The following is a 26291-nucleotide window of genomic DNA, read 5'->3' as shown; positions in this document are numbered from 1 at the left end:
GCAAAATATCAGCCAGTGCAATATATGTGGGTTTCAAGCCAAAGCTTAGAAGTCACTGGGTCAGCCTCCTGCCCTGTCTGGGCAGCTGGGCCAGGGAGACAGATATGGGTCTTACTTCAGTCCATGTACTTGACCAGGGCTGGTGGGAAGGACATGGTATGGGAGGTAGGGGGATCTCATTGTGGCACTGGGCTTGGCTGAGCTTCCTCCATCCCCACTACCACCAGAGACACAAGTCTGAGTGGCTTTTACAGGTACATGGCTCTGCAGGGGTCTCAGCCCCCTAAAAGCGAACCTGTACCTGGAAGTGCTCACAGCGGGCATACTTCATGGTCAGCCCATAGATGGGGGTCATGTCCACCTTCACACCTGGTAGCATGCTGAATTCTACCTGCTGCAGCAGGATGGCCAGGAAGAGAAAGACCTCAAAGCGGGCAATGGTCTCACCGATGCACTTCCGCTTGCCTAGGCCAAAAAGAATCACCTGCTCACTCAGTGCCTTGTTGATAGTGCCATTGGGGGTGAGAAACCGTTCTGGCCGGAACTCAGATGGGTCATCCCACAGTTTCCTGTAATCAGAGAGAGGCAGCTAAAGTGGCAGCCTGGAGGCTCAGAAGCATCTAGTGGGTTGCACCCTAGCCCAAAAGAGTAGAGGATAGGCAGGTAGTCAGGGACAGCAGGGTCTGAAACTTGGAAGAAGGTGAAGTTTCTGCTGCCCCATCTCAACTTACTGGTCGTGGTTGATCTGCCACTGGTTCACAAAGACACAACGCCCCTTGGGAATGTAAAAGCCACTCAGATTTGTGTCTCTGGTGGTACTGGGGAGGGAAGAAGCTCAGTCAAGCTCAAGGCCACAATATCACCCTACCTCCCATACCATGTCCCTGTCACCAGCCCTGATCAGATGCATGAACTGAAGTAAGGCCCAGTATCAGACAACAGTAGATCCATGGGGCCTCACCTGTGGGGGACAGTGAAGGGGACAAAGGAGGAGTGTCGGAAGGTCTCCAGGATGAAGGCCTCCATATAGGGCAGCTGGGATCTGTCAGAGAGCCGGGGCCGCCGTGCCCTCCCAATCACTGTGTCTGCAGGGCACAAAGGACCAGACAGATGAAGGGGCCTCCCAGACCTTGGCCGGGTCCCCTGCCTTGAGCACTTTGAAGGAGGCCACCACCTACCAAGCTCCTCCTGGATTTTTTTCTGCACACTGGGGCTCGTCACCAGGTACAAGAGGCTCCAAGAGATGGCTGTTGTGACTGTGTCAAATCCTAGCCAGGAAAGAACAGAGGGAGAAGTTAGGCGGTTGGTGTCCAGGGCAGCTGGGCACAATAAAGGCAAACGGGTAGCTCATACCAGCTCCAAAGAGGTCCATGACGACATTAACAATCTTCTCGTCTGACAACTGGATATTGGCGTTCTCATCCAGCTTCTTGTCCTGACAGTGCTCGATCAGGCTGTCTGTGATGTCCCGGATGTGGCCCTGAGTAGAGAAGGCCCACAGGTGAGCAAGATCCCAAACCCAGACCTACCTCTCCATCCAGACCTGGCCCCTTACCATCCAAAGTATCTTTGTTCAAGAGGTGACACCCCCACTCCCACCCCACCCAAAGCTGTCATCCCAGCTTCTCTCTGCCTGTCCAAGGCTCTCTCCTGCCCCAACTCAAGGGACATCTGACAAACAGAGTCAGAAGACTAATTTTTTAAATTCTTCCTAACTGGCCTAGGTTACAGCATGGACTGGCTATTCGTTAAATACTGCTGTCTGACAGAAGGATAAAAGGGCTGGTCAAGAAAAAGTTCTATTTCCCTGCCATGGCTGGAGTCCCATCTATTACTGACTTCAAAATCCAAGGGTGAAGGCCCCTAAGAGTCTGCCAAACCCAGTGCTGCTCCAGTTATCACTGACCTCCTGACCCCTGACCCTGCCAGCTCCTCACCACCCACCTGCCTCTCCCCAGCCTGTACCTTCTCAAACATTTTATAGTGTTCCTTAACCTTCTTTTGCATGAAGGTGTAGAACTTCTTATTCAGGTCCTTGAAGATACTCAGGGCAGGGTTGGGTAGGTAACGGAGGATAGGGAAGAAGTCAGTCAGATTTCCAGAAGCAGCCATCTCTCCGAACTCATTATTCAGGTTGACTATACTAAGTAGCTCTTGGTCATCATGATCATAGCGCTGACCAAAGCACATGGCACAGATGACGTTGGCCACTGATACCACTATATACCTGTAGGGGTCAAAGTGTCCAACCCCTGCCATCAGCTCCTGGAACTTGCTGATGAGGACCTCAGCCTCCTTGCTCACATGCTCCTCCAAGTAACAGGAAGATGAGGAAGCTGGGTCTGAGGCAATGGAAAAACTCTTCAGGGCATTCTGGGCTAGGCGCCGGCGGGCAGCCCACATAGGTCCAGAGTCTGGGTTGAAGGTCATGCTCTGGCCATCAGAGATCAGGGTGAAGCTGTAGAGGTCGGGCCTGCCCTTGAAATCATCGCCCTGCTGCACCAGAGCCCGCCGGACGGTGTCCAGGCCACTGAGCACCAGCACAGGTGTGCAGCCAATTCGGATCTCTAGCACGTCCCCATAGCGCTGGCTCAGCCGCGACAGGGCCAGGTGTGGGCTCTTCCTCAAGGTCAGCATGTGTCCAATCAGAGGCCAACCCCAGGGCCCTGGTGGACTCTTCAGGCCTTTGGGGACCCGAGGCTGCCAGGCCCTTAACACCCAGAATACCAGGCAGAAGATTGTGGAGACCAGGAGAAGTTCCGTGGCCGAGACGGAGATGGAGAGTCCAAACACAGAAAACATGATCAGCGTAGAGATGGCAAGGTGGCCGCTGAAAGGTGGGCAAGAGGGAAAGATCAAGATATCATATGGGGGAATAGGAGGAATCAGTGTTCTAAAGTATCAGCATGCTGGACAAGAGGAAACATCCCAAACTGCTCACTGGGCATGAAGGGGAGGAGGAGGTGGGAGAAGCTGTTGAGCTGCCAAGAACTTCAGCATTCTTCATTCAGTCCTGGCCACAGCATATAAGGTAGGCTTCAGTAAGGCTCAGAGAAGGTAAGTAACTTGCCCAAGGTCACGTAACCAGGAAGTACTGGATTCATATGCCCAATCCAAATTGCTTAATTCTAGAAGACCCTCTCTTATCTGTACACCAGTCTAAAACAGTGCTTCCCAATGTCACTTAAAATCAATTTTAAATCTACTCACTTAGCATCATCCTAAACAATCATATCTGTGTGAAAGTACAGGTTTGATTTTTTTTACCTAACATGTTAAAATAAAACACATAATTGACGTGTATCACCTAAATCCCCTTGAGTTCTACCCACCACACTTACAGAAATGCTGCTATCAGGAAAACTAGGCATCACCCACTCCTTTAGCCTCATTTCACATATGAAGAAATTGACCTTCAGGGGGGCACTGACTTGGCTAAAGTCACCCAGCAGTGATCAGACCTCTTAGCAAAAGTTCCTTGAGAGGTTTTCAGCTCCTGTCATAGCTGCCTCCCTTTGAAGAGTGGTCCCAGAACACTCAGTTCTCTCCTGCTCAACCCCAGGGTCTAGGGTATCCTGCCAGCCCCTGGAACAGGGTGGGAAGGGGACAGGGGATAAGAAGACCACTGCCTAAGCCACTTTGTTCTCAGCCCCAGCTCTCTGAGTTCAACCTACCCACAGTTAAAAATCAGCTGGAGACAAGCTAGATTGAGGTCCCAGTCACAGAAATCTAGGCCAGGGTTTTTGTTGGGCTCAATTCTCAATGAATGAATGAATAATCTGGGTTTCCCACCCCCATTCACCAGAGAGCAGAGAATAAATGAAAGGCTCCCAATGGCCAGGGCTGCAAGAAAACTCCAGACTGGCATGAGGTAAATTAGGAATGGATCTGAACCTAACAGAGGCTGAGACAATACTTTCTAGGCTTGCTCTAGAAAGGGTGTGCAAATTCACGGACTACTGTCTCCAAGGCATAAGGCTCTAACTGGGACATCTTCAGGGTGCCCTGGACTGGAGGACAGGAGACCCAGTTTTTCAGGTTCCATGGCATGGCCTTGGACTGGTCATTTTACCTTCCTGGGTTATATTACCTGGGAGAGGGAGTGGGACGTGATCTCTGATTCAGGGTGCCTAGCCAGATCTCAAAGAAGAGAAAACTCAGCTGTGATCTGGGGAAACTCACAGTCTGACTAGTGAGTTTTCCCTACAGTAGAGCCACCCAAGATGGGGAGGTTAGCTACTTGGTTCCTACCTCAAGTACTATAGCTCTCTGTCTAGGGAGGCTTCCTAAAGGAGCCGGATCCCAAAGCACACACACAAAGTCCTGACTCCCTAAGTGAACTGGGAACACTGCTAGGCCTTGGTATGCCATGGTGTCCCCTTGCACACATTGGGTGCCCCCTCCATTCATGCTGACCACCCTCATCACACAACCTGAGGAGAGGCTGTATATGCGCCCAGCTTCCGTCAACTGTGTCCTTATTCTAAACAACCAAGTGATAGGGAAGCCCAAGGCATTCAGAGTCAGTGGGGGATAAAGCTGGAGCCTGGGTCCTGGAGTCCTGAAAGGGATCCATCTGCCTGTAGAGTTCTGTACTAGCTGCAGGACATTGGACAAGTCCTGCCCGTCCCTTGGCCTCAGTTGCCCCTTTAGGGAGCTGGACTGCTTGGCCACTCCTAGCCTTCTTTTTGAGGTGCTAGACCAGTGAATACCTGGGAATGCCTGGAGGCATCAATATTTTCCTATCAATATTGGGAGGAAGGGGGCAAGCCAGAAGTCCCGGCACTCACCTGTGGCTGTGAGGAGGTGCTGAACTGAGCTGGGAAAAGGTGGTCTCTGGAGTCAGGACCCCAAAGAAGATCGGAGAAGGCTCCAAGGAACTGTCACCTTTAGGGTGAGGGTGAAGGCACAACCAACTTTATAGGCAGCTTGCGTGCGTGGCCACGCCCCTTGGCTCAGGGATGCGACTAAGGGAGGGGCGGCGTGAGGGAGGGGCGGCGTGAGGGGGGGCCTGGTCGCTCAAGGGTGGGTGGGAAGTAGGGGAGCGGGGGCACCGGGCCAGGTAAGAACCCACTGTGGGGACGCCTCATCCAAGTTCCGGCACATAAAAGTGAGAGCGCTGGGCATACCTGGGACCCCCAGTTCCAAGGTCCTTCTTGGACAGCGCAGAGCCCAGGTGAAGCGGGTTTGGGGAGAAGTCACAAGGACAGCCTGAAAAGAGGGTATGGAGGGGAGCCTCCTACCCCGGGCACAGGGACGCCTCACCCTCATTTTTGCACCCACTGAACGTGCAAGTGCCTCCCCCTCAGTACTAGCGGACGGAGGCCAAGCAGGCGGGGCGGGGCTGCCGGGCGGTGACCTCCCTTCTCCGGGTTACCGAGTCCCAGCTCGCGTGAGAAGCGCGGCGACCCCTGCCCCGAGGTCACGGGGCCGGAAGGCCAGCGGCGCCGTAGGGCTGCCCCTTCCCCCGCCCAGAGTTTCCAGAGCCCCCGGAGCTCCCAGAGCCCCCAGAGCTCCGGCAACTAGCAAAAAAGTGCGTGCTCCCTACCGGGAGCAGAATAGAGAATGTGCGTTCAAGCAGAGCGCTCACTAGCGGTTCGGGGCCGCCTCCAGGGGGTACCTCCAGCCGGGACCCACCAGCCCTCTAAGTTCCCTCTTGGTCCACGGGGTTGCTAGCTCTTTGGCAGGGCAGACAATAGGGCGGCGAGGGGGACTGCGCGGCTAGCTCCCGGTGGGCGAGGAAAAGGTTAGAGGGGAGCCCTCGGGCCGGGCAGGGGAGGGGGTCAAGGGCCTGAGGAGGGGCGCCCGGCACGGACGCCTCCCCAGGCTCGCGTGCTAGAGTCTGGAACCTCCCTCCAGGGGGCAGACGTCACGTGGCCCACCCCCGCTCCACTTGGCTTCGGGTGAGGTGCCCGGTAGTTGCGTGAGAAGGCCGGGGAGTCCCGCACAGTCACCCCGCCGCCCAACGGCCTGGCCCTAGTGGGGTCCCGGCACAGTCACGCGAGGGGGAAAGGGGAGTCGGGGACTGGACTCGTAAAGGGCTAGTCTCTAGCATAGCGAGGGGGTGGGGGGAGAGGAGGAGCGGAGCCCTGCGGGTGTGCTATGGGCTGTGGGGGTGGGGCGGTGCAAAGGGCCCAGGTTTGCGTGCGGAGCTGGGCATTTGTCTGCGAACGGGCGCCTGCGTGTGTCTGTATTTTTGGACCACGCCTGTGACAGGACACGCAGCCCCAGCGCCGCCCCGCTGGCCTGGCTGGCTGCTTCCACGCTGTCTCCAGCCTCTGCTGAGTCCTCCCCGTGTGGGCTATCCAGGCAGAAAAAAAACGTATTTGCTCGTCTAGCTCAACCTATCCCCAACTAACCACAGCACCCGCCCCCCAAGCCGTGCTCCCCAACCCATCGAATGGCTCCACCATCCCTGAGCTGGCCCAGGTCAGAAAACAGCCTCATCCTGACCCCTGACCTCCCCCCGCTCAGCCAGAGGCCACCTCATGCATTGCACATTTATCAACCACCTACTTTGAGCCCAGGCACTGTTCTGGATGCTAGTGATTGATATGCAAGTGAACAAACCGACAACCTGCTCACATGGCACTTACATTCTAATTTGGTATGCGTCGGGGAAGACAAAAAATGTCAGAGAATGACAGGTACCACAAACAAAAACAAAGCAGAAAAGGAGTAGGGATCACGTGAGGAAAGGCTGCAATTCAAATTAGGGTGGTCAGGAAAATCCTCACACAGAAAATGACACTGAGCAGAGGTAGGAATGTGGAATCAAGACTCAAGGTGCACAGATATCTAGAAGAAGAATGCACCTTGCAAGATATTAATAACTGGTAAAGGAGTTAAACCCAGCTGTATTATGCCCTGGCTGGTGTGGCTCAGAGGTTAGAGTGTTGGCCACACACCAAAGGGTCAGGGGTTCAATTCCCAGTCAGGGACATGTACCTGGGTTGCAGGTTTGATCCCTGGGCCCAGTCGGGGCACTTGTTGGTGGCAACCAATATGTCTCTCACATTGATGTCTCTTTCTAAAAAAGAATTAGTGGAAAAAATATCCTCAGGTAAGGATTAACAACAAAAAATCCAGCTGTATTATAGATGAGGCACATGACCAGGGTGATGTTGGGCCCAAAGTACTCAACTAATGGTGGAATGTAGGCAACAACAGATAGGAGACAAGAGAGCAGCTATTGCTGAGCTTCCAGTTTGCCCAGCATTGTTCCATTCATCCCATCTTCTATGTCTCTGGCTCAGGCCACAGAGCATCATGATGCCCAAAAGAGGTCTGTCCTTCAATCCCAGTTGGAGCTAGAGTCACAGAAGGAGAAAGAACCTGTGTGGAAGTTGTGGCAAGGAAGTGGGGAGCAAGGAACTCCCAGATCCCTCATTCTGCTCTGCAGCCCAGTCTGTCCTTCGGCTCCCCAGAGGCTCCACCAATGCCCAGACTTTAGAGTATCATGGCAACCTGCTCATCAGGACTGGAAGACCATCTGCTAAAGCTCCTGACCAGAGATCCAGAAGACCCCTTTGTTTCACAGAAGAGGCATTGTTTTGCTCACATTCTCTAAGGGACTCTTGATCCCAAAGAAATTCATAATGAATTAAGCCAATTCCTTTCTCACTTCTCAGCCAGAGAGACTGATACCAAAAAGAAAGGGTCCAAGGACACATGGCAAATCAAAGCAGAGTCTAGAACTCTAGACTCTTGCTTCCAGACCAGGGCTATTCCCACCATGATTTATTATCCCAGAGTAGCAGCAAAGCCCCAGAAGGCCAAAGGGGGACAGCCTCGGTCCCTGGGTCAGGGCTCCCATCTCCCCATACTCCTGAACAAGAGCCTGGTACAGTGAGGGTTAAGGGAAGCGTTGCACTTCTCACCAAGTCCTGTCTCCACAGAACAGCTTCCCAGATGAAGGGGGTGCTCAGGAGCAACTGGCAAAGAAAGAGGGAGACAGACAGGAGGTTAGAGAACCTTGGCTAGGAGCCAAACAGACAATGCTGGGTCAAAGTTTGCATGCCTTTGCGTGAGAAGCTCTTTGGCTGATTCCCTAACAATCAATACCAGGAACAGGCAGGGAACAGTGAGGAGCAGAGAGGACTCTGGGCTGGAAGGATAGAGACCACTGAGGGTCTTGGCCCAGCAGAGTGATCCAGCTTAGAATCTTCAGCCAGCACTGTTGAGGGCTATGTGGCATGGGGATGGGGAGAGAGCAAAACCCACAACAAACCTCTGCTGCATGGTGGAGGCAGGACCCACACCCCAAACACAGCCTATGCTGAATCTGGAAATGCTACAGGAGCTGTGAGAAGTTGGGGTGGGGGCAGGTAAAGGGACTCTGGGAGAGTGGGGGAATGAAGAAAAGATATGGAGTATGAAGGGTACAGGAAGGACATTTCTGGCAACAGTACAGGACATAACAAGAACAAAGCCTGGGACTGGAAGGTTGGAGTGAAGGTGTTTGAGAAGAGTACAGTTTGCACTCAAACTGTATGTGTAGAACTGGGACTTGCTTCCCAATGTGTCTTCACCCCACCTAGCTACTCTCCATCCCACTAGACATCTGGACCCCAAGTGCCTTCCCCCTCCTACCTATGCCCAGAGAGCCAAAGAGATTTGGTTTCAGGGCAGGGTTCAGGGCTCAGCGGGGCAGTCCCCTACCCCACCCCCAGCTCCCTGGCTCTTGGTTGCTGTAGTTAGGGTGACAATAATTTCCCAGGATAGACTTGGTCTAAGCCTGTTGTCCTGGTGTAAATGTTAAAAGTGCCCTCTTTCATTCTCAAGAGTCCTATTTTGAACAATAAACTATATGATCATGCCAGTAATAGTGGCATGTGTGCCCATGAGTGATCTTGTGTGCCCAGCACCCATTCTCTCTTCTTCTGGCAATATCACTTCTGTTCTTTACCCCACCCCTACTCTTAGCCAATAGATTTGGAGAAGCTGACTACACCCAGGCTACTACCAGGGTGGCACATGACCCAGGCCAGGCCAGTGAGAACCCAACAAGGGTTTTCCTGAAGTTGTCGAAAAAGAGAGGTTCTCTTTCTGCCAGGGTAGTTAAGCTAATTTGAAAATAAGTCTGGGCCTATCAGTGACCATTTTTTAAGAAAGCCTATTTTAAAATGATGCCCATTCAGGGGAGAGCAAAATGGGGAGGTGAAGAAAGGGAAAGAATTGATGACATTGAGCATCTAATTCCAGTTATTCTGAAACCAATGAAGTTCACCCTAAGAGCATATATGTTCTGTGATTCAATATCACCACCATCAAATCAGGGTCTCTGAGGAGCCTACTTTGTTAGCCAAATGCTCCTGGATGTGCTTTCCCAGTCTCTGCCAAGACCTATCAGGGCACAGCCTGGCTGTCCCACCAACCAGTGACGGGCCACTCAACCAACTTAGGGACCCTATCCCAACTGCTCCACCACTTGTAGACTCCTAATAGCCATCTCTCCACCTTGATTTTTCCTTCTTTCATCCTTTACTTCAATTTTGTCCATGTATCCTCCATATTCCTTTCCAGAGCTATGTGCTTTGTGGGGAGGTTGACTTCAAGCCCCCAGACTTAGGCAGCGGGTCCTGGTTGGTCTGAACCAGTCATTGTGGCTTCAGTTGCCTTGTTAGTGTTTGGTTTAAACTTGGATTTGTGACATGATTCTGACCAATGATATGTAGGAGAAATCTGGTGGGATAGCTTTTAGGAAAGGTTTCCTCACTCTTCAAAAGGATACATGGCCAGAGATGCACTCTTGTCCCTCTGGCCCTTGTCATGTCTGGATGTGATGGCCAAAACTGCAGTAGCCATAAGGGAGCCAACCTAGGAGAAAGGCTGACCTTCCAGAAATTTGCAAAGAACCAGTTTATTTTATTCAGTGTCCTCGCAAGAAACAGGACCCATTCAAACTGGTCATTGAGGAGAGTTTAATAAGTGGACTATTTACAAAAGTGTGGGCAGGGTATAGAGAAACCAAGACAGAATAGTGGTACCATTGGACTAGAACAGAGAGGAGCCCTCACTGTCTTGGGCTTGAAGGGCCAAGAGGAAGAAAATGTTCCTGAACTCAGAGAGAGAGGCTGTAAGGAGAGAAGAGCTGCCTGGCAGGAGCTGTGGCCTACCATGGTGACTTTGCAGGGATGGTCTGGAGAAAAAATACCCCTTTCTCGCTCTATTCCCTCACTTCCATCTCATGCCAATGCCTTCCACAGACTGAACCCAACAAGAAGCCAAAGGATGGGGGAGCCCCTTGACACAGTTTGCAGAGGTCAGCCTCTCAGTGCTCAGAGCAGGGCAGAGAAGTAGGGGGAGTAGATCTGTAGGTCAAAGAGGATTTTCAGTACAACCTGGATCTGCACTTACCTCATCTGTCTGTCTGCCTGCTGGTTGTAAGTCTCCTCTATGAAAGCAAGGCCTGTCTTACTCACTGCTGTAAGTTTCCTCCTAGAACAGTAGAAATGAAACCAAAGCAATATCGCACTGTGTTGTTAGTGCCATGAGAGAGCTATGCCTAAAGGAGGGGGATCCGGACCAGAGTAAGGGTAAGGACCTCTGGAGGAGATGGCCTGGAGCTTAGTTTTGGAGGATCCACTTTAATAGAGAGATGGGAATGCTTTGCCATTAATGCATCATTGTACTGCAATGTGAATTAACATTTCTAACTTGAACTGCTTTCCCCCCATATTCTGACTCTGAGGAAAATTACTTAATATCTCCAGGCTCCATAAAATGAGGCTAATAGTAGTACTTACCTCATAGGGTTGCTATGAAGTTAAAACAGAGATGCCCAATGTAGGTGCTCAATAAATTTTAGCTATTAGAATTATCACTTGCAATTTCCATAAAACTAATACAGGAAATCCCCAAAGCAGGGTCTTTGCAAAGCTTCTGTGCAGGTTAGCATTCTTACTTATGAACAGCAATTGATTGAACAGCTTTTTTCTGAGTGCAAGCTGTGTGTCATCCCTGTGCTAGAGACTAGAGATATGAAGAAAAGCAGAAGCTGCCTTGACCTTCAGGGAGCTCACAGTCCAAAGGAAGACATTATGATGGGTGCTGCTGAGGAGGACAGTGTGCAGCCTGTAGGAACTCAGAGAAGGGGTTTGAACCCAGTCAGTGTGGTGACAGCTGAGCAGGGTATAAAATGAGCAAGAGTTGACCAGTGTGGCCTGGTTGGAGCATCATCCCCTGAAAGGTTTCTGGTTTGATTACTGATCAGGGTACACACTTAGGTTGTGGGTTGGGGTGCCTATGGGAGGCAACCAATTGATGTTTCTCTCTCAAGTCGATGTTTTTCTCTTTCCCTGCCCTTGTCTCTAAATCAATAAGCATGTCTTCAGGTGAGGATTTAAAAAAATGGTTGAAATGGTTAATTTTGTTTTATATTTTATATTTTACCATGATAAAAAAGTGAAAAAATGTCTTAGAACTGTGTAACACAAATAGTGCACTTTAATGTAAACTATAGACCTTAGTTAGTAATAATGTATCAATATTTATTCACCAGTTGTGACAAATGTATCACACTAATGCAAGATGTTAATAATAGGGGAAACTGTGATGGGGAAGGAGGTATATGGAAGCTCTCTGGAGTTTCCATTCAATTTTCCTATAAACCTAAAAATGCTATAAAAATAAAATCTATTAATTTTTAAAATCTATGCCAAAAACGTAACATAGCATGATTTCATTTATATAAAGAACAAAAACTAATATAAACTATTAGAAGTTGAGGTCATGGTTACCCTTGAGGAGGGACATGAGGGGGTCTCTAGGGTACTATAATGTTCTGTCTCTTGATCTGAGGCTGGTAACATGGCTTTGTTAAGACTGTCCAAATTCATTGAGCTGTGCACATATCTGCATTTTTCTGTATGTATCTTACAATTTAATAAACAGGTTTTAAAATTTTATCTTTGTTGTTGAAAGTATTACAGATGTCCTTCCTTCCCCCCCCACCATTGATCCCTTCCACCCTACATCCACCCCACCCCTAGACCTTCGCCATATTATTGTCTGTGTCCCTGGGTTATGCATATAAGTTCTCTGATTAATCTCTCCCCACTCACTCCCCCACCCCCACCTGTCTGTCTGTTCCATGCTTCTATGTCTCTGGATCTATTTTGTTCATCAGTTTAATAAAAAGTTTTAAGAAAATATTTAAAATAATAAGTCAAGTAGTCTCTCACATAGAAGTCCAAATAATTTATGTAACTGCTCTGTGCTCAAGAGAGGGGAGCAGAACTAACTCCCCACTCCTTAGGTGTGGGCTGCACAAGGTGACTTCTTTCCAAAGATCACAGTATGGAAAGGGGGAAAAGGAGTCATCTTACCGTGGAGAAGGCTGATAAATACGACTTCAGTCATCTGATCAAGGCCAACATCAATCACCCTAAGTCAAGTTGATAGTGTGTGCTCTGAATATGATGTAATGAAAATGACACTTTGCTTCTGTGGTCTTCCTACCATTAACCCATGTTTCTTACCATGAGAAAACATTGGACAAATTCCAACAGTGGGACATCCTAAAAATACCTGACCAGTACTCCTGAAAACTGTTAAGGTCATCAAAAGCAAAGGTAGTCTGAGAAGCATCGAAACCTAGGGGGCCTAAAGGGGCATGATAACTTAATGTAATGTGGTATCCTCTTGATGGGATCCTCAAACATAAAAGGACATTGGATAAAATCTAAGGAAATCTGAATAAAGTATGACTTTAGTTCATTAAAATAAGAGAGAGAGAGTCTGAAGTGGAGGAGAGGGAGAGGAAGAAAGGAGGAGAGGACCAGCCAGGCATGGCTCAGCGGTTGAGCATTGACCTAGGATCCACGGGATCGCAGTTCAATTCCTGGTCAGGGCACATGCCTGGGTTGTAGGCTCGATCCCCCGTTGGGGCTGTGCAGGAGGCAGCCGATCAGTGACTCTCTCATCATTGATGTTTCTATCTCTCTCTCTCTCCCTTCCTCTCTCTGAAATCAATAAAAATATATTTAAAAAAAGAAAGAAAGAAAGGAGGAGAGGAAGAAAGGAAGAAAAGAAAGAAGAAAGGAAGAGAAAGTCAACTTTTAAAGTTTTTATTTTTCAATTACCATTAACATACAATATTATATTAGTTTCAGGTGTATAATACAATGATTAGACATTATGTAACTTATGAGGTAATCACCCCAATAAGTCTAGAACCCACCTGAACCATAACAGTTATTACAATATTATTGACTATATTCCCTATGCTGTATGTTACATCTCCATGACTGTTTTTATAACTGGCAATTTGTATATCTTTATTTTTAAAATTTTTATTGAATTTATTGGGGTGACATGGGTTAATAAAATTATATAGGTTTCAGGTGTACAATTGGCAATTTGTGTATCTTAACCCCTTCTTATTTTTCACCCTTCCCCCTCCCATCTGACAACCATCAATTTATTCTCTATCTCTGAGTTTGTTTCCATTTTGTATGTTCATTTATTTTGGTTTTTCTTAAATTCCACATATAAGTGAAATATATGGTATTTATCTTTCTCAGTCTGACTTATTTCACTTAGCATAATACCATTTAGGTTCATCCATGTTGAAAATGGCAAGATTTCATTCTTTTGTATGGCTGACTAATACTCCATTGTGCATATATAGCACCTCTTCTCTCTCTCTCTCTCTCTTAATCCTCATCTAAGGATATTTTTTCCCATGCATATCTTTAGAGAGAGTGGAAGGGAGGGAGGAAAGGAAGGGGGGGAGAGAGAGAGAGAGAGAGAAACATTGATGTGAGAGACAGATTGACTGGTTGCCTCCTGCACATACCCTGACCAGGACCAAAGAGCGAACCTGCAACACAGGTGCGTGCCCTTGATTGGGAGTTGAATCTGCAACCCTTTGGTGCTCGGGCAGACACTCTAACCACTGAGCCTCACCAGCCAGGGCTATGCCACATCTTCTTTACCCAATCTCTATCCATGGACACTTAGCAACTTGGTTGCTTTTATATCTTGGCTATTGTAAATAATGTTGCAATGAACATAGGGGTGCATATGCCGTTTTGAATTAGTGTTTTGGATTTCTTCAGATAAATACCCAGAAGTGGAATTGCTGGGTCATATGGTAGTTATATTTTTAACTTTTTTAGGAATATGCATACACACAGGTATGAAGCTATATTTCATTTTGGTTTTGTTTTGCATTTCCCTGATGATTAGTGACACTGAGCATCTTTTCATATACCATCTGTATGTCCTCATTGGAGAATTGTCCATTCAGGTCCTCTGCCTCTTTTTAAATCAGATTATTTGGTTGTTTTGCTGTTAAGTTGTACAAGTTCCTTATGTATTTTGGATATTAACCCCTTAGATGTATCATTGGTGAATATCTTCTCCCATTTAGTAGGTTGTCTTTTCATCGTCTAAAGTCTCCTTTGCTCTAGTTTGATTTATTTGCTTATTTTTCTTTTTTCCCCTTGCCTAAGGAGACGTATTTTAAAAATATTACTAAGAGCAATGTTAAAGCAGTTTTCTATAAAACTTAGCCTAACTTCAAACCTTGACTTTTGTTATTGAATGAGCTAAACCCAGTGGAGGCACAGACAGAAAGCAGCTTTCCTCTGCCTCATCTATGGTCTTCAGACACGCTCTGCACACTGTCAGGTTCCCCACCTTGCCCCTTGACACTGGCATGGGTTGAGCCCACAGCTTTCTAATTTCCAGGAAATAAAAACTCAGTCCAGTCTAAATCAAAATTTCCTTTTACCTAAGTTACGGTTTGTCCTCAGCCTCCTCTCAGATCTGATACTGTGGGAAGGGAAGAGGCATGTTCTCTTTCTGCACTACTTTTACCCCTGCCCTGCTGGCCTCTCCACCAAGGAAGGGAAAGGGAGGGTGCTGGAAAAGGAGCCAACCTCTTTTTACTTGGCTGATGCTATTTATCTTCTCTGGGCTAAAGTTGCCCTCACGTGTAGTGGATGTTTCAGCGCTGGCTTTTCATAGAGTGCCAACAGTGTCCTCCACACTGCACAGTCCCTAAAGTAGCTGCTGGACTCTAGCTGACCTCTTGCCTGCCCCCAGTTCATTCCCACAGAAACTGCCCTACAGCTTGTCACTGCTGGCGTCCCCTTCCCTCTGCAATGAAGTCCCGTTCATGCAGCTGAAGTCCAGCTCCCTTCAGCATCCCACCCAGCCCTAAGGAGATTCACATCCTGGTAAGCTACCCAGCTCCAGCCATGCGGGCTGCCCTCTGCTACCTTCACCTTCACATGCTGGGCTGTTCAGTCTCTGTGTCCACATATTTTCCCTAGATCCAGGGATATGTGTCAAGCAGGAGCAGAGTGTAGCGTCCAGAGCACAATCTTCTAAAGGTTGCAGTCCCAACTCTAACGTTCTGCTAACACAGCTTCTTTGTGCAGCCATTACCTTGTTTAATACGATAACAGTATTAATTTCTACCCCATAGGATTATTGAGACTATTTTTCATTAATACATGTAAAGCTCTTAGAATAGCACGGGGCCTATAAGCATCCAGTGTTATAAAGTGTGGGCTCAATACGCACATGCCACAGTCTCCCTCACCAGCACCCTACCACCTGGACTCGAGGCTGGGGAGACCCCTTCCGGCAGGCATCCCACTCTTAAAGTCTGAGTCTCCTGGGACTCCCTTCACTTGGCTTTGTGAGATGGGGAGTTTCCTCCTTCCTTCCCCAGGGGGAGGAGAGAACTGCTGTGGGACTCCTTACCAAACAGCAGCTCCCTTTCATACAATGAACGTCCACACACCTTCACAGAGGTTCACAGAGAGCTGGCCTTTGTCATGTCTACTCTCTCTCTCTTCTCTATATAGACATACAGCTAGATGTACATTTTAAAATAGAACCCTTAAAAACCAAGTTTCAGAAATCATGGCACTTTATCTTCAAACACCACAGCATTAATCTCCTAAGAAGATCTCCTAAAATATTCTCCCACATTACCACTATGTTCACACTGAAGAACATTAATTCCATAATTTGTCATTTCCAGTCCTTGTTCATATGGGTTAAATTGTCCCAAAACTGTCTTTTGTAGCTTAAAAAATATCTTTTTAATTCCAGGTCCAATTGAGGCTCACATACTGCATTTGGTTATATCTCTTTAGTCTCTTTGCTTAGAAAAGGTCTTTGCCTTTTAAAAAATAATAATAATAACATTGACCATTTTGAAGAGCGTGAGCCAGTTGCCATGTGGAACAGCCCACAGCATGGATTTTCTTCATTCACTTTTACCATCTCTTATCAGGAGGGAGGAGGGTGAGGAGACTCTCTTTAGAATGCAGGATCCTCATCATCTCTTGGTTTCAGATTAAGGACTTGGGCTAAAACTTAGGGGTGGCTGGAACACTCTTATCCTTGTTTGTTTTTGCAGGTTGTTGGAAGGGTAATACAGAACACCCTTCTGAAAAGGAGCAGTGAGCCTCCTGCCTGGCCTGGACTCCGTACCCAGGCAGAGTCCTTAACCATGGGCACAGTGGAGGGAAGGCTGGACTAGCTCAGAGGCCTCTCACTCCCAGCACCCTGCCTTGCCCTTGAGAGAAATAATCTCCCCCGACCTTGGACCTTGGAAGGAGCTGGACGTTCCTCCCCAGGGATACTACCTATCCCTGAGGAGCTGCTCCTGGGCCTGAGTAGTAGGTGGAGCCAAGGGATCATGACCCAAGACCAAGGGCTAATCCTTCCAACTTTACTCAGTGACTTTGCTATCATGTGACCAGGACAACTGGGTCAACACAGCTGTTTATAAAAGGCACCCTCACCTGGAGCCGGAAGCTCTGTTCCAGCTCCCACAGCCCTGCTGATCTCAAGCACCTGCCTCTACAGGTACCTTTCTTGGGCCCATTTCCCAGTCTCTGGGACTCCCCACCCCCAACTCCCCTCAACACACACAACCATATATCTTGGGAACAGTGGAAATGGAGGGATGAGGGAAACCTCAGTTAGACATAGAAGGCCTGAGTTCTAGTCCTTACTGCCTAGCTCCAGACCTCAGATTCTCCATTTTTAAATAAGCAGCTTGGACCAGGCCATCTCTAAGGACCATGAGTGTGATTGGAGTGAAGAGATGGGGAGTGTTCCCCCCTGGCACAAGGGCAGCCCTGACTGTGGCTGCAGACCAACCCCAGCCTCCAAGACTGGGGCGGGGGCATCTTTGAAGGAGGTGACCTTCTTGATTTTGATAAAGACTATTCTGGGAGAGGGGAATTACAAGCCATTTGCATCAATCCTGGAACCTTCTCTTCTCAGTGTTGCTGGATGGGAACAGCTCTTTATTCCCTGGGTATGAGGCGATATTAGAAGGAAGCCAGCTGTCAAAGTGGGGCCCCTTTGACACAATGCTCAGCATACACCCTGTGCTGGGGGCTCACAGGGGGTGCTTCCCCACTTTGAAGTCTTCACTTGCCTCTACTCCAGCCTCAGAATTGGAAACTGAGGTGATGGGAAGAGGGGAAGGCCATGGCTGGGAGTTCAGACACTTAAGTTGGGAATTGCAAGGCTTCTTTCCAGCCCTTAGGTTCTGTGATGCATTAAGGGTGAGCTCCAGGCATGCAGAAGCCACGGTGCACATAATTTAGTCTTTCTGGTGTCCAGCTGAGAGCCAAGCACAGGACATGTGCCAATATTTGTTGACTAAGTGAGTGAATAAAGGAAGGTAGGAAGAGCTCCATCTTGATCCTGTCTGGTTCTTCTTTCTTCTTCCCTGCAGTTGGTAGAGATGGCATTGTCCTGGCCCAATTCCCTCTTGGCCATGGAGCTTCCCCTGGCCTTCACCATCTTCTGCCTGGTATTCTGGGTGTTAAGGGCCTGGCAGCTTCGGGTTCCCAAAGGCCTGAAGAGTCCACCAGGGCCCTGGGGTTGGCCCTTGCTTGGACACATGCTGACTCTGGGGAAGAGCCCACACCTGGCCCTGTCACAGCTGAGCCAGCGCTATGGGGTCATGCTAGAGATCCGAATTGGCTGCATACTTGTGCTGGTGCTCAGCGGCCTGCCCACTATCTGGCAAGCCCTGGTGCAGCAGGGTGATGATTTCAAGGGCAGGCCCGACCTCTACAGCTTCACCCTGATCTCTGATGGCCGGAGCATGACCTTCAACCCAGACTCTAGACCTGTGTGGGCTTCAGCCGGTGCCTAACCCAGAATGCCCTGAGGAGGTTTTTTCCATCACCTCAGACCCAGCTTCCTCATCTTCCTGTTACTTGGAGGAGCATGTGAGCAAGGAGGCTGAGGCCCTCATCAGCAAGTTCCAGAAGCTTTGATCCCTGTAATCAGGTGGTGGTGTTAGTGGCCAAAGTCATTGGTGCCATGTGCTTTGGGCAGCACTTTCCCCAGGGCAGTGAGGAGATGCTCAGCCTTGTGAAGAACAGCCATGAGTTCGTGGCGTCAGCCTCCTCTGGGAACCCTGTGGACTTCTTCCCCATCCTTAAATACCTGCCCAACCCTACCCTGCAGAGGTTCAAGGGCTTCAACAAGAGGCTTGTGCAGTTCCTGCAGATGATGATCCAGGAGCACTATCAGAACTTTGACAAGGTGAGCCCAGTATACAGGTAGTGAAGGGGCACCCTGCAGAGCCTGGGTGTGTCCCCTCTCACCCAACTCCAAAGTACCCACACAGCTAATATGCTGCCAAGGCCTAGGAAGGCTCTGGGACCAGCTGTGGGACCTGAAGCTAATCCTTCTCCCCCTTTGGTCTCAGGTTCCTTATCCCTATAGCCATCTCAGACCTGCTCAAAGCCTGGAGAGCCCTGTTGTGGGGGATGTTATGAGTGAGAAGGCTTTTGTTCTGCAAGAACCTGAACCCTGACAAAGACTAATTCTCAGCTCAGGTGTCACTTTGCTTCCCTTCTCACACTAACCTCCTCCTTTGAAATTGGATCCCTGGGGTTATTGGTAGGAAGGGTCAATAGGACATGAAATGATACCTTAAGCCCTCCTGCTGTGAGCCTAACCCAATGACTGGAGGTTGGGGAGGTGCCAGGTGGGATGGGGCAAGTTCCAGCCTTTGCCCCTGGAAGTGCTGGAGTGCCTCTAAACTTGTGATCCCTCAGAACAGTGTCCAGGATATCACAGGTGCCCTGTTCAAGCACTGCAAGATGGACTCCAGACCCACTGGTGGCTTCATCCCTGAGAAGATTGTCAACCTTATCAATGATATTTTTGGGGCTGGTAGGAGCCACACCTTTGCCCCTCCATCCATCAGTGTCTGCTGTTCACCCACAGCAATTCCCAGCCCCCAAGTACATCAAATAATCCTTGAACCTCATGCCAGATGGTGCAGGACACAAAGACCTGGCCCGGTTTCAGGGTTTGAGCCCAGGTTGTGCCAACTCCCAGGGAAAACTCAGCTAAATCCTTCTCCTCCTGTAGACCTCAGTTTCCCCATTTGAACAATAAAGGGCTCTCTGACCAGTAAGTTTAGGCCCCTATAATTCCAGCAGCTAATTATGAAACCAGTGACTCAAGGTTGGGGCTGGGGGGTCAGGGGAGGGAGAGAGAGAGAAAGATAATGCTTGGTACACATATGTAGGTGCTTGGTAAATATTGGTTTCTTGTTTCTGTCTTACTTACTTCCTTACCTTGCTCCATGCTTCCCAGGATTTGACTCACTCACAACAGCCATCTTCTGAAGCCTTATGTACCTTATGACAATTCCTGAGATAAAGATCCAAGGGGAACTAGGTATGCAGGGAGAAGCCTTGGGGTCCCAGATAACTTGTTCAATATATTTATAGCTGTTATGTGCCTACTATATACAAGCCCTGGGCATACAATGATGTCTACCCTTGTCTAGAAGATACTGGGGGAAGGTTAGTGGGTTTCAGCCATGTAAGTAGACATAGAGTGACACCACATAGAGTGACATTTGGTATAATAGGGGACACAGATACCATGGAGCAGTCAGGACAGTCCCTCTAAGCCCTGTCTGTCCTCTGTGGCCTGAAGACACAGCGATTGGCAGGGCACAGCAGCCCCAACTTCCCAACAGATCCCAGCTGCCTTATATGGAGGCCTTCATCCTGGAGACCTTCCAACACTCCTCCTTTGTCCCCTTCATCAGCCCCCCCCAGGTGAGGCCTACCTATTCTGCCCTCTCACCTTTCTTCCTTGTCCTATTTTCTTCTCCCAGTTTCTCAGCTCCAGCCCTGGCTCAGACCTCAGCATCTTTTTCCTGACCATGACACCGAACTCACAGATTCTCTGCCCCTAGTCAGTCCAAACACAATAAAACTATCCAGCTCTCATTAGATAATCACACTTCTGACCTCAGCTCTCATTCACCTCTGCTCACTTTCTCTCCCTACAAGTACTCTCAATGCAATCAGCCTGGCCTCACTGTCCCTTACAAGCATGATCCAGCCAGCCTCCAATTTTGCTTATGCTGGGCCTTCTGCTTGAAATGCCTTCTAATCTCTTCTCTGTCTACCAGAATCTTGTCCCTGCCCAAAGTCAATCTTTTTTTTTTTTTTTACTATATCTTTATTGATTTCAGAAAGAGGAAAGGAGAGAGAGAGAGAGATAGAAACATCAATGATGAGAGAGTCATTGATTGGCCGCCTCCTGCACACCCCCAACCAGGTATCAAGCCCACAACCCAGGCATGTGCCCTCACCGGGAATCAAACCCCAACTGCCTGGATCCTAGGTCGACGCTCAACCGCTGATCCACACCTGGCCGGGCCCAAGGTCAATCTTGATACAAACTTCCCCTCCCCTAGAAGCCTTTCTTGACTCATCTAGCTGGCACAGCTTCATTTCTGTTATTTGGTAGGACTTACAGCCATTTGTCCTTGATTATGTCCTGGGATTTTAACAATGTTAAGAGAGATAGTGAACACTTCCTCTGCCCACATGTTAATCTAGTTATTCCTAGAGAAATTGTCCTCACTCCTCAGCCAGGCTGGGAACTCCTCAGGGCTCCAGAGAATGGTCAAATGCACAGCTAGGCACAAACAGAAGTGTAGTAAACACCTGTTGGAGTGGAAAAACAGGAACCAAGAAAGGGGAAGGATAATTTCTCCCCTTCTCTCCTCCTGATATTTCCTTCCAGTATAGAATATGAAGCCTGTGGTGGTCAGGCTATTGGGTTGTGGTGGAGGTAAGAGCAAGAAACACCCAGAGATGTACCCTCGTTTTCCAGCCCCTGAGCCTGACAGCCCTTTTCCTTCCTCAGCACAAGGGACACAACACTGAATGGATTCTACATCCCCAAGGAACGCCATGTCTTCATAAACCAATGGCATATCAATCATGATCAGTAAAAAATGTATGCAGTTCAGCTGCCAGGAAAGCTATTTGTCCTTCTAGGAACTGGTTATATAATAAAAGAATGGTGCCTCAATTGCTACTTAAGTTTTCTCTAAGTGACAAAATTTAGGTTTATATTTCTCAAACTTTAGTGCAATAAGAACTAACCAGGGCCCTGGCCAGGTGTGGTTCACAGGTTAGAGCGCTGGCCCACACACCATAAGGGTTTCGGGTTCAATTCTTGGTCATGGGTACCTACCTGGGTTGCAAGTTTGATAGCTGGCCCTGGTCGGGGCGAGCGCAGGAGGCAATTAATTGATGTGAGACACATCAATGTTTCTCTCTCTGTCTCTCTCTGTCTGTGTCTCTCCCTTTTTCCCTCTCTCTTTCCCTCACCCTCTCTCCTTCCCTTCTACTCTCTCTAAAAATCAATGGAAAAATATATCCTCAGGTGAGGATTTTTTTAAAATGAATTAACTAGGAAGAAGAAGAAAAAAAGAATTAACCAGGAGATTGGTTATAGATTATGGCACCCCATTCCTCCAAGATTCCACTTTGGGAGCTAAGGTAGAGTACTGAGGTGATTCTGATGTAAATGGCTTAGGGACCTCTGTATGGAAAATTGCACTTTCATCTATAGGTAAGGGGACTACATAATTTACCATCCAAACAAGGGTACTTCTGAGTGTGGGATGCTATTAATAACTACTCCACCTTAGCCAGGTAGCTCAGTTGGTTGAATTATTGTCCCATATGCCAAGGTTGGGGGTTCGATCCCTGGTCGGGGCACATACAAGAGTTGACCAGTGGGTTCATGAATGGGTGGAGTAACAAAAGTTGATGCTTCTCTCCCTTTTTCCCTTCCTTCCCCCTCTCTCTAGAGTCAATAAATTTTTTAAAAATTACTCTAGAACAATAAGCACACCAAGATATACTATGGATTCCCCTTTTATACTGATTAGAATGAAGATAATTCAATATTAAAAAGCACTGTTTTCAAGGCTGATCATTTTAGAAAGAGCTATATAAAAGAAAGAAGCATTAAAGTACAGTTTCGTCCCTTTCTCCTCTTATTGCTATCTATTCTAACACTGGTGGTATCAACAGAAGTCTGTTTAGAAGTCTCTCCCCTGGATTGTCCTCCCAGGGCCTCCCAGCCCAAAGATCCCAGCTCCTCTGTTCCTCTTGCAGGAAGCTGTGGGGGGACCCATTTGAGTTCCAGCCAGAGGGATTCCTCACTGCTGATGGCACTGCCATAAACAAGACCTTGAGTGAGAAGGTGATACTCTTTGGCATGGGCAAGCACCGGTGCATAGGGGACGTCTTGGCCAAGTGGGAGATCTTCCTTTTCTTGGCAATTTTGCTGCAGCTGCTGGAGTTCAGTGTGCCATTAGGCTTGAAAGTGGACCTAACCCCCATCCACGGGCTGACCATGAAGCACGCCCACTGTGAGCATGTCCAGGCACAGCTACGTTTCTCCATCAAGTGAAGAAGACACCAGCACACTGAGGCAGAAGGAAGGATGGCAGTCACTCATCAGCCTCAGCCCTTTTTTCTTTCCTTCTATTTTTTAATAACAGCTTTATTGAGATATAATTCATGCAGAAGAGAATTTTCCTCCTCTTCTCTTCTAGGTTCTTTGACTGGTCTAAAATTAAATTGGCATATATTAAGAGGAGAAAAACAAATTTGACTTTGTACATATGGGAGTCCATAGAAATATGAGACTCAAAGAAGTCACCAATGCAGGCAGATTTTATACCTTTAAAGCAAAGAGAGTTATTTGTAAAGATTTGACAAAACAAAGGAGTTTGAGTTTTGGGTAGCAAATTAATGAAGAAGTAACAAAGTTTGTTTATACAGCCTTCTTGACCTTGAATTCCCTATCTCTGGTGATAAGGATGACTCCTACCCTCCTGGTATAGTAAGGATACCTTCACATAGGAGATTTATTCCCTGCTTCTATGAAGGGCAGAGAATCCCTTTTGTATTAGCTGTTTCTTAAGTATCTTTAACTTAAAGTAATCAATATGCCAAAATGGAATATTATAGGGTGGCTTATTTTGCTCCCCATCATTCACATATCATATAATTCACCTCCTTAAAATGTACAATCCATGGCTTTTAGTATATTCACAGAGTTGTGCTACCATACCACAATGAATTTTAGAGCCTTCCCATCACCCAAAAATCAATCAAACCCATACTCATTAACAGTCATTCCCCATTCTCCCTTAACCCACCTTCCCTGCCCCACCAGCCCGAGGAAATTACTAATTTTCTGTCTCTATAGAGTTGGCTACTCTGGACATTTCATATAGATGTAATTATACAGTAAGTGGTCTTTTGTGACTGGCTTCTTCACTTAGCATGGTTTCAAGTTTCATCCATGCTGTAGCATGTACGGTTTCTTGAGTACTGAGACTGAGCTCATGTTTGTTTCCTTCAGTCATTGGTGGGTACAGCTTTCCCTACTCTCTCTTCTCTCTTTTCCTGTATGATCCAAGTCTTTGAACACTTAAAGAGAACAGGGAGAAAAGGACCCAGTCTTGTGGGCCAAACGCAGATAGATGAATGGGGATCCCTCATGTCCCATCTTCAAAAGGTAGAACATCTGACTTCTCACAAGGCCTTGGTTTGTTCTTCCATAGCTGGGAAGGACAAACTCCCAGAAATGCTTGGGCTACCTGCAAAAGCCCCAGGTCTCATCGAAGGCACTATCAAAAGAATGAAAAGGTAAGTCACAGAATGGGAGAAAATATTTGCAATTCATATATCTAATAAGAGATTAATATCCAGAATATAATTAGGAACTCCTACAACTCAACAACAACAACACAAAAAAAAAAAACCAATTCAAAAATGAGCAAAAGATTGAACAGACAGTTCTCTAAAGAAGATATACAAATGGGCAAGTACATTAGTTATTAGGAAAATGCAAATCAAAACCACAATGAGATACCATTTCACACCTCCTAGGATAGGTATTTTTAATAGCAGGGTGGTTATAAATATAAGCTGTTATATGTAAGCCTCATGGTAACCACAAAGCAAAAACCTAATACAGATACACACAAAAATAAAGACAAAGGAATCTAAACATACCACTACAAAAAATTATCAAATCACAAAAGAAGAGAGCAAGAGAAGAAGGAAAAACAGAACTACACAACAATGAACAAAATGGCACCCTGGTCAGTGTGGCAGGTTCAATTCTGAGTCAGGGCACATACCCAGGTTGTGGGTTTGATCCCAGGTCAGGACATACACAGGGGACAACTGATCGATCTCTCTCTCTCTCTCTCTCTCTCTCTCTTCTCTCTCTCATCAATAAAAAACAAACAAATATATCTTCAGGTGAGAATTTTTTTAAAAGGCAATAAATACATACCTATCAATAATTACTTTAGATGTAAATGGACTAAATCCTTCAATCAAAAGGTATAGAGTGGCTGAATAGATTTGAAAAACAAAAACAGAAAGGTCCAGCTGGCTTGGCTCAGCAGTTGAGCATCGACCTATGATCCTGGTCAGGGTACATGCTTGGGCTGTGAGCTGGATCCCCAGTAGGGGGCGTGCAGGAGGCAGCTGATCAATGACTCTCATCACTGATGTTTCTATCTTTCTCCCTCTTCCTTCCTCTCTCTGAAATCAATAAAGATATATTTAAAAAACAAAACAAAACCCCACCACGACCCATCCATAAGCTGCCTACAAGAGACTAACTTCAGAATAAGGACACACAGAGACTTAAAGTGAAAGGATGAAAAAGATATTTCATGCAAATGAAAACGAAAAGAAAGCTGGAGTGACTATATTTATATGAGACATAATAGACTTTAAAATAAAGACTGTAATAAGAGGAATGGGGACAGTGACTCAGTGATCCAGAGACAAGTTTGTTGCATATTCACTGCACTAACCACAAGAAAAGACATTTCACTAACAAGCTAAATTGGCATTCAAAAGCCAGGCTCCTGGCTTTGGGTTCAAGATGGTGGAGTAGGAAGATCCTGAGCTCACTTCCTGTCATTAACACCAAAACTACAACTACATATATAACAGGTATCTCTAAGAATGACCTGAAGACTAACTGAACAGATTTTCTACATACTATTTAGCAGTAAAAAAGAAGAAATTTTTACCTTTTATGACAGTATGTATGGACCTGGAGAAAATTATGCTGAGTGAAATAAGCCAGTCAGAGAAACACAAGTACCATACGATTTCACTCATATGTTGAATCTAATGAACAAACTGAACTGATAAGAAAAATAGAGACAGGCTGGCCACGTGTGGCTCAGCCATTGAGCATCGACTAGGATCCAGGAGATCGTGGTTCGGTTCCCAGTCAGGGCACATGCCTGGGTTGCGGGCTAGATCCCCAGTTGGGGCATGCAGGAGGCAGGTGGTCAATGACTCTCATCATTGATGTTTCTGTCTGTCTGTCTGTCTGTCTCTCTCTCTCCCTTTTTCTCTCTGAAATCAATAAAGATATTTTTTTAAAAAGGAAAAAAGAAAAATAGAAACAGACTCCTATATAGAGAGTAGGCTGACAGCTCGGCAGGGAGGCTGGGGATGAAGTGATTGAGCAAAAGAGAAAAAAGAGAGAAAGTACTCATGGACGTGGACAATAGTGTGGTGATTGCTTGTGGGAGGGGAGGTGTGTGGGTAGAGGTGGGGGGGTATAAGAGGGATAAATGTTGATGGAAAAAAATAATAATAAATATCTTTTTAAAAGCCACATTAAAACCACAATGAGATATTACCTTACATCTGTCAGAATGGCTATTATCAATAAATCCAGAAATGGCAAGTGTTGGAGAGGATGTGGAGAAAAAGGAACCCTCATGCACTATTTGTGGGAATGCAGATTGGTGTAGCTACTATGGAAAACAGTGTGGAGGTTCCTTAAAAAATTAAAAGTCAAACTGCTAAAAAACCCAGTGATTGCACTTTTGGGTATATATCTGAATAAACCCAAAACACTAATTCAAAAGAATATATGCATCCCTATGTTCATTGCAGCATTACTTA

At 47.3% G+C, this 26291-nt stretch overlaps 2 protein-coding genes across 2 annotated transcripts; one reads left to right on the top strand and one right to left on the bottom strand.

Moving 5' to 3' along the window:
• Window positions 1-283: 283 nt before the first annotated feature.
• On the bottom strand, window positions 284-2802 carry LOC107535216 (cytochrome P450 1A1). The gene is made up of 6 exons (XM_016210586.2): window positions 1966-2802; window positions 1354-1480; window positions 1179-1268; window positions 962-1085; window positions 732-818; window positions 284-569 (listed from the first exon to the last, which is right to left on the bottom strand). Exons 1-6 carry the CDS (start codon window positions 2800-2802, stop codon window positions 284-286), a joined length of 1551 nt encoding a protein of 516 aa, XP_016066072.2.
• Window positions 2803-16791: 13989 nt separating this feature from the next.
• On the top strand, window positions 16792-22743 carry LOC107535217 (cytochrome P450 1A2-like). Its single transcript, XM_016210588.2, is given in 10 exon segments — window positions 16792-16836; window positions 17720-18131; window positions 18134-18159; window positions 18162-18262; window positions 18264-18540; window positions 19059-19176; window positions 19606-19689; window positions 19954-20078; window positions 21164-21264; window positions 22446-22743. Coding segments are annotated over 9 exon segments (1533 nt in total). The 5' UTR covers window positions 16792-16836; window positions 17720-17728.
• Window positions 22744-26291: the final 3548 nt, after the last annotated feature.

The sequence above is a fragment of the Miniopterus natalensis genome, chromosome 1, assembly GCF_054644295.1.
Source record: "Miniopterus natalensis isolate mMinNat1 chromosome 1, mMinNat1.hap1, whole genome shotgun sequence".
NCBI lineage: Eukaryota > Metazoa > Chordata > Mammalia > Chiroptera > Miniopteridae > Miniopterus > Miniopterus natalensis.
Note: the sequence above shows the minus strand (reverse complement) of the source record. Positions and strands in the feature narration are given on the sequence as shown.

Bases quoted from the DNA above. Each gene is read 5' to 3' on its own strand.
- LOC107535216 (XM_016210586.2), bottom strand. From the start codon at position 2,802: ATGTTTTCTGTGTTTGGACTCTCCATCTCCGTCTCGGCCACGGAACTT. The intron at 1,269-1,353 runs GTATGAGCTACC...TTTCCTGGCTAG, and splicing joins CATGGACCTCTTTGGAGCTG to GATTTGACACAGTCACAACA. The intron at 819-961 runs GTGAGGCCCCAT...TTCCCTCCCCAG, and splicing joins CCCTTCACTGTCCCCCACAG to TACCACCAGAGACACAAATC.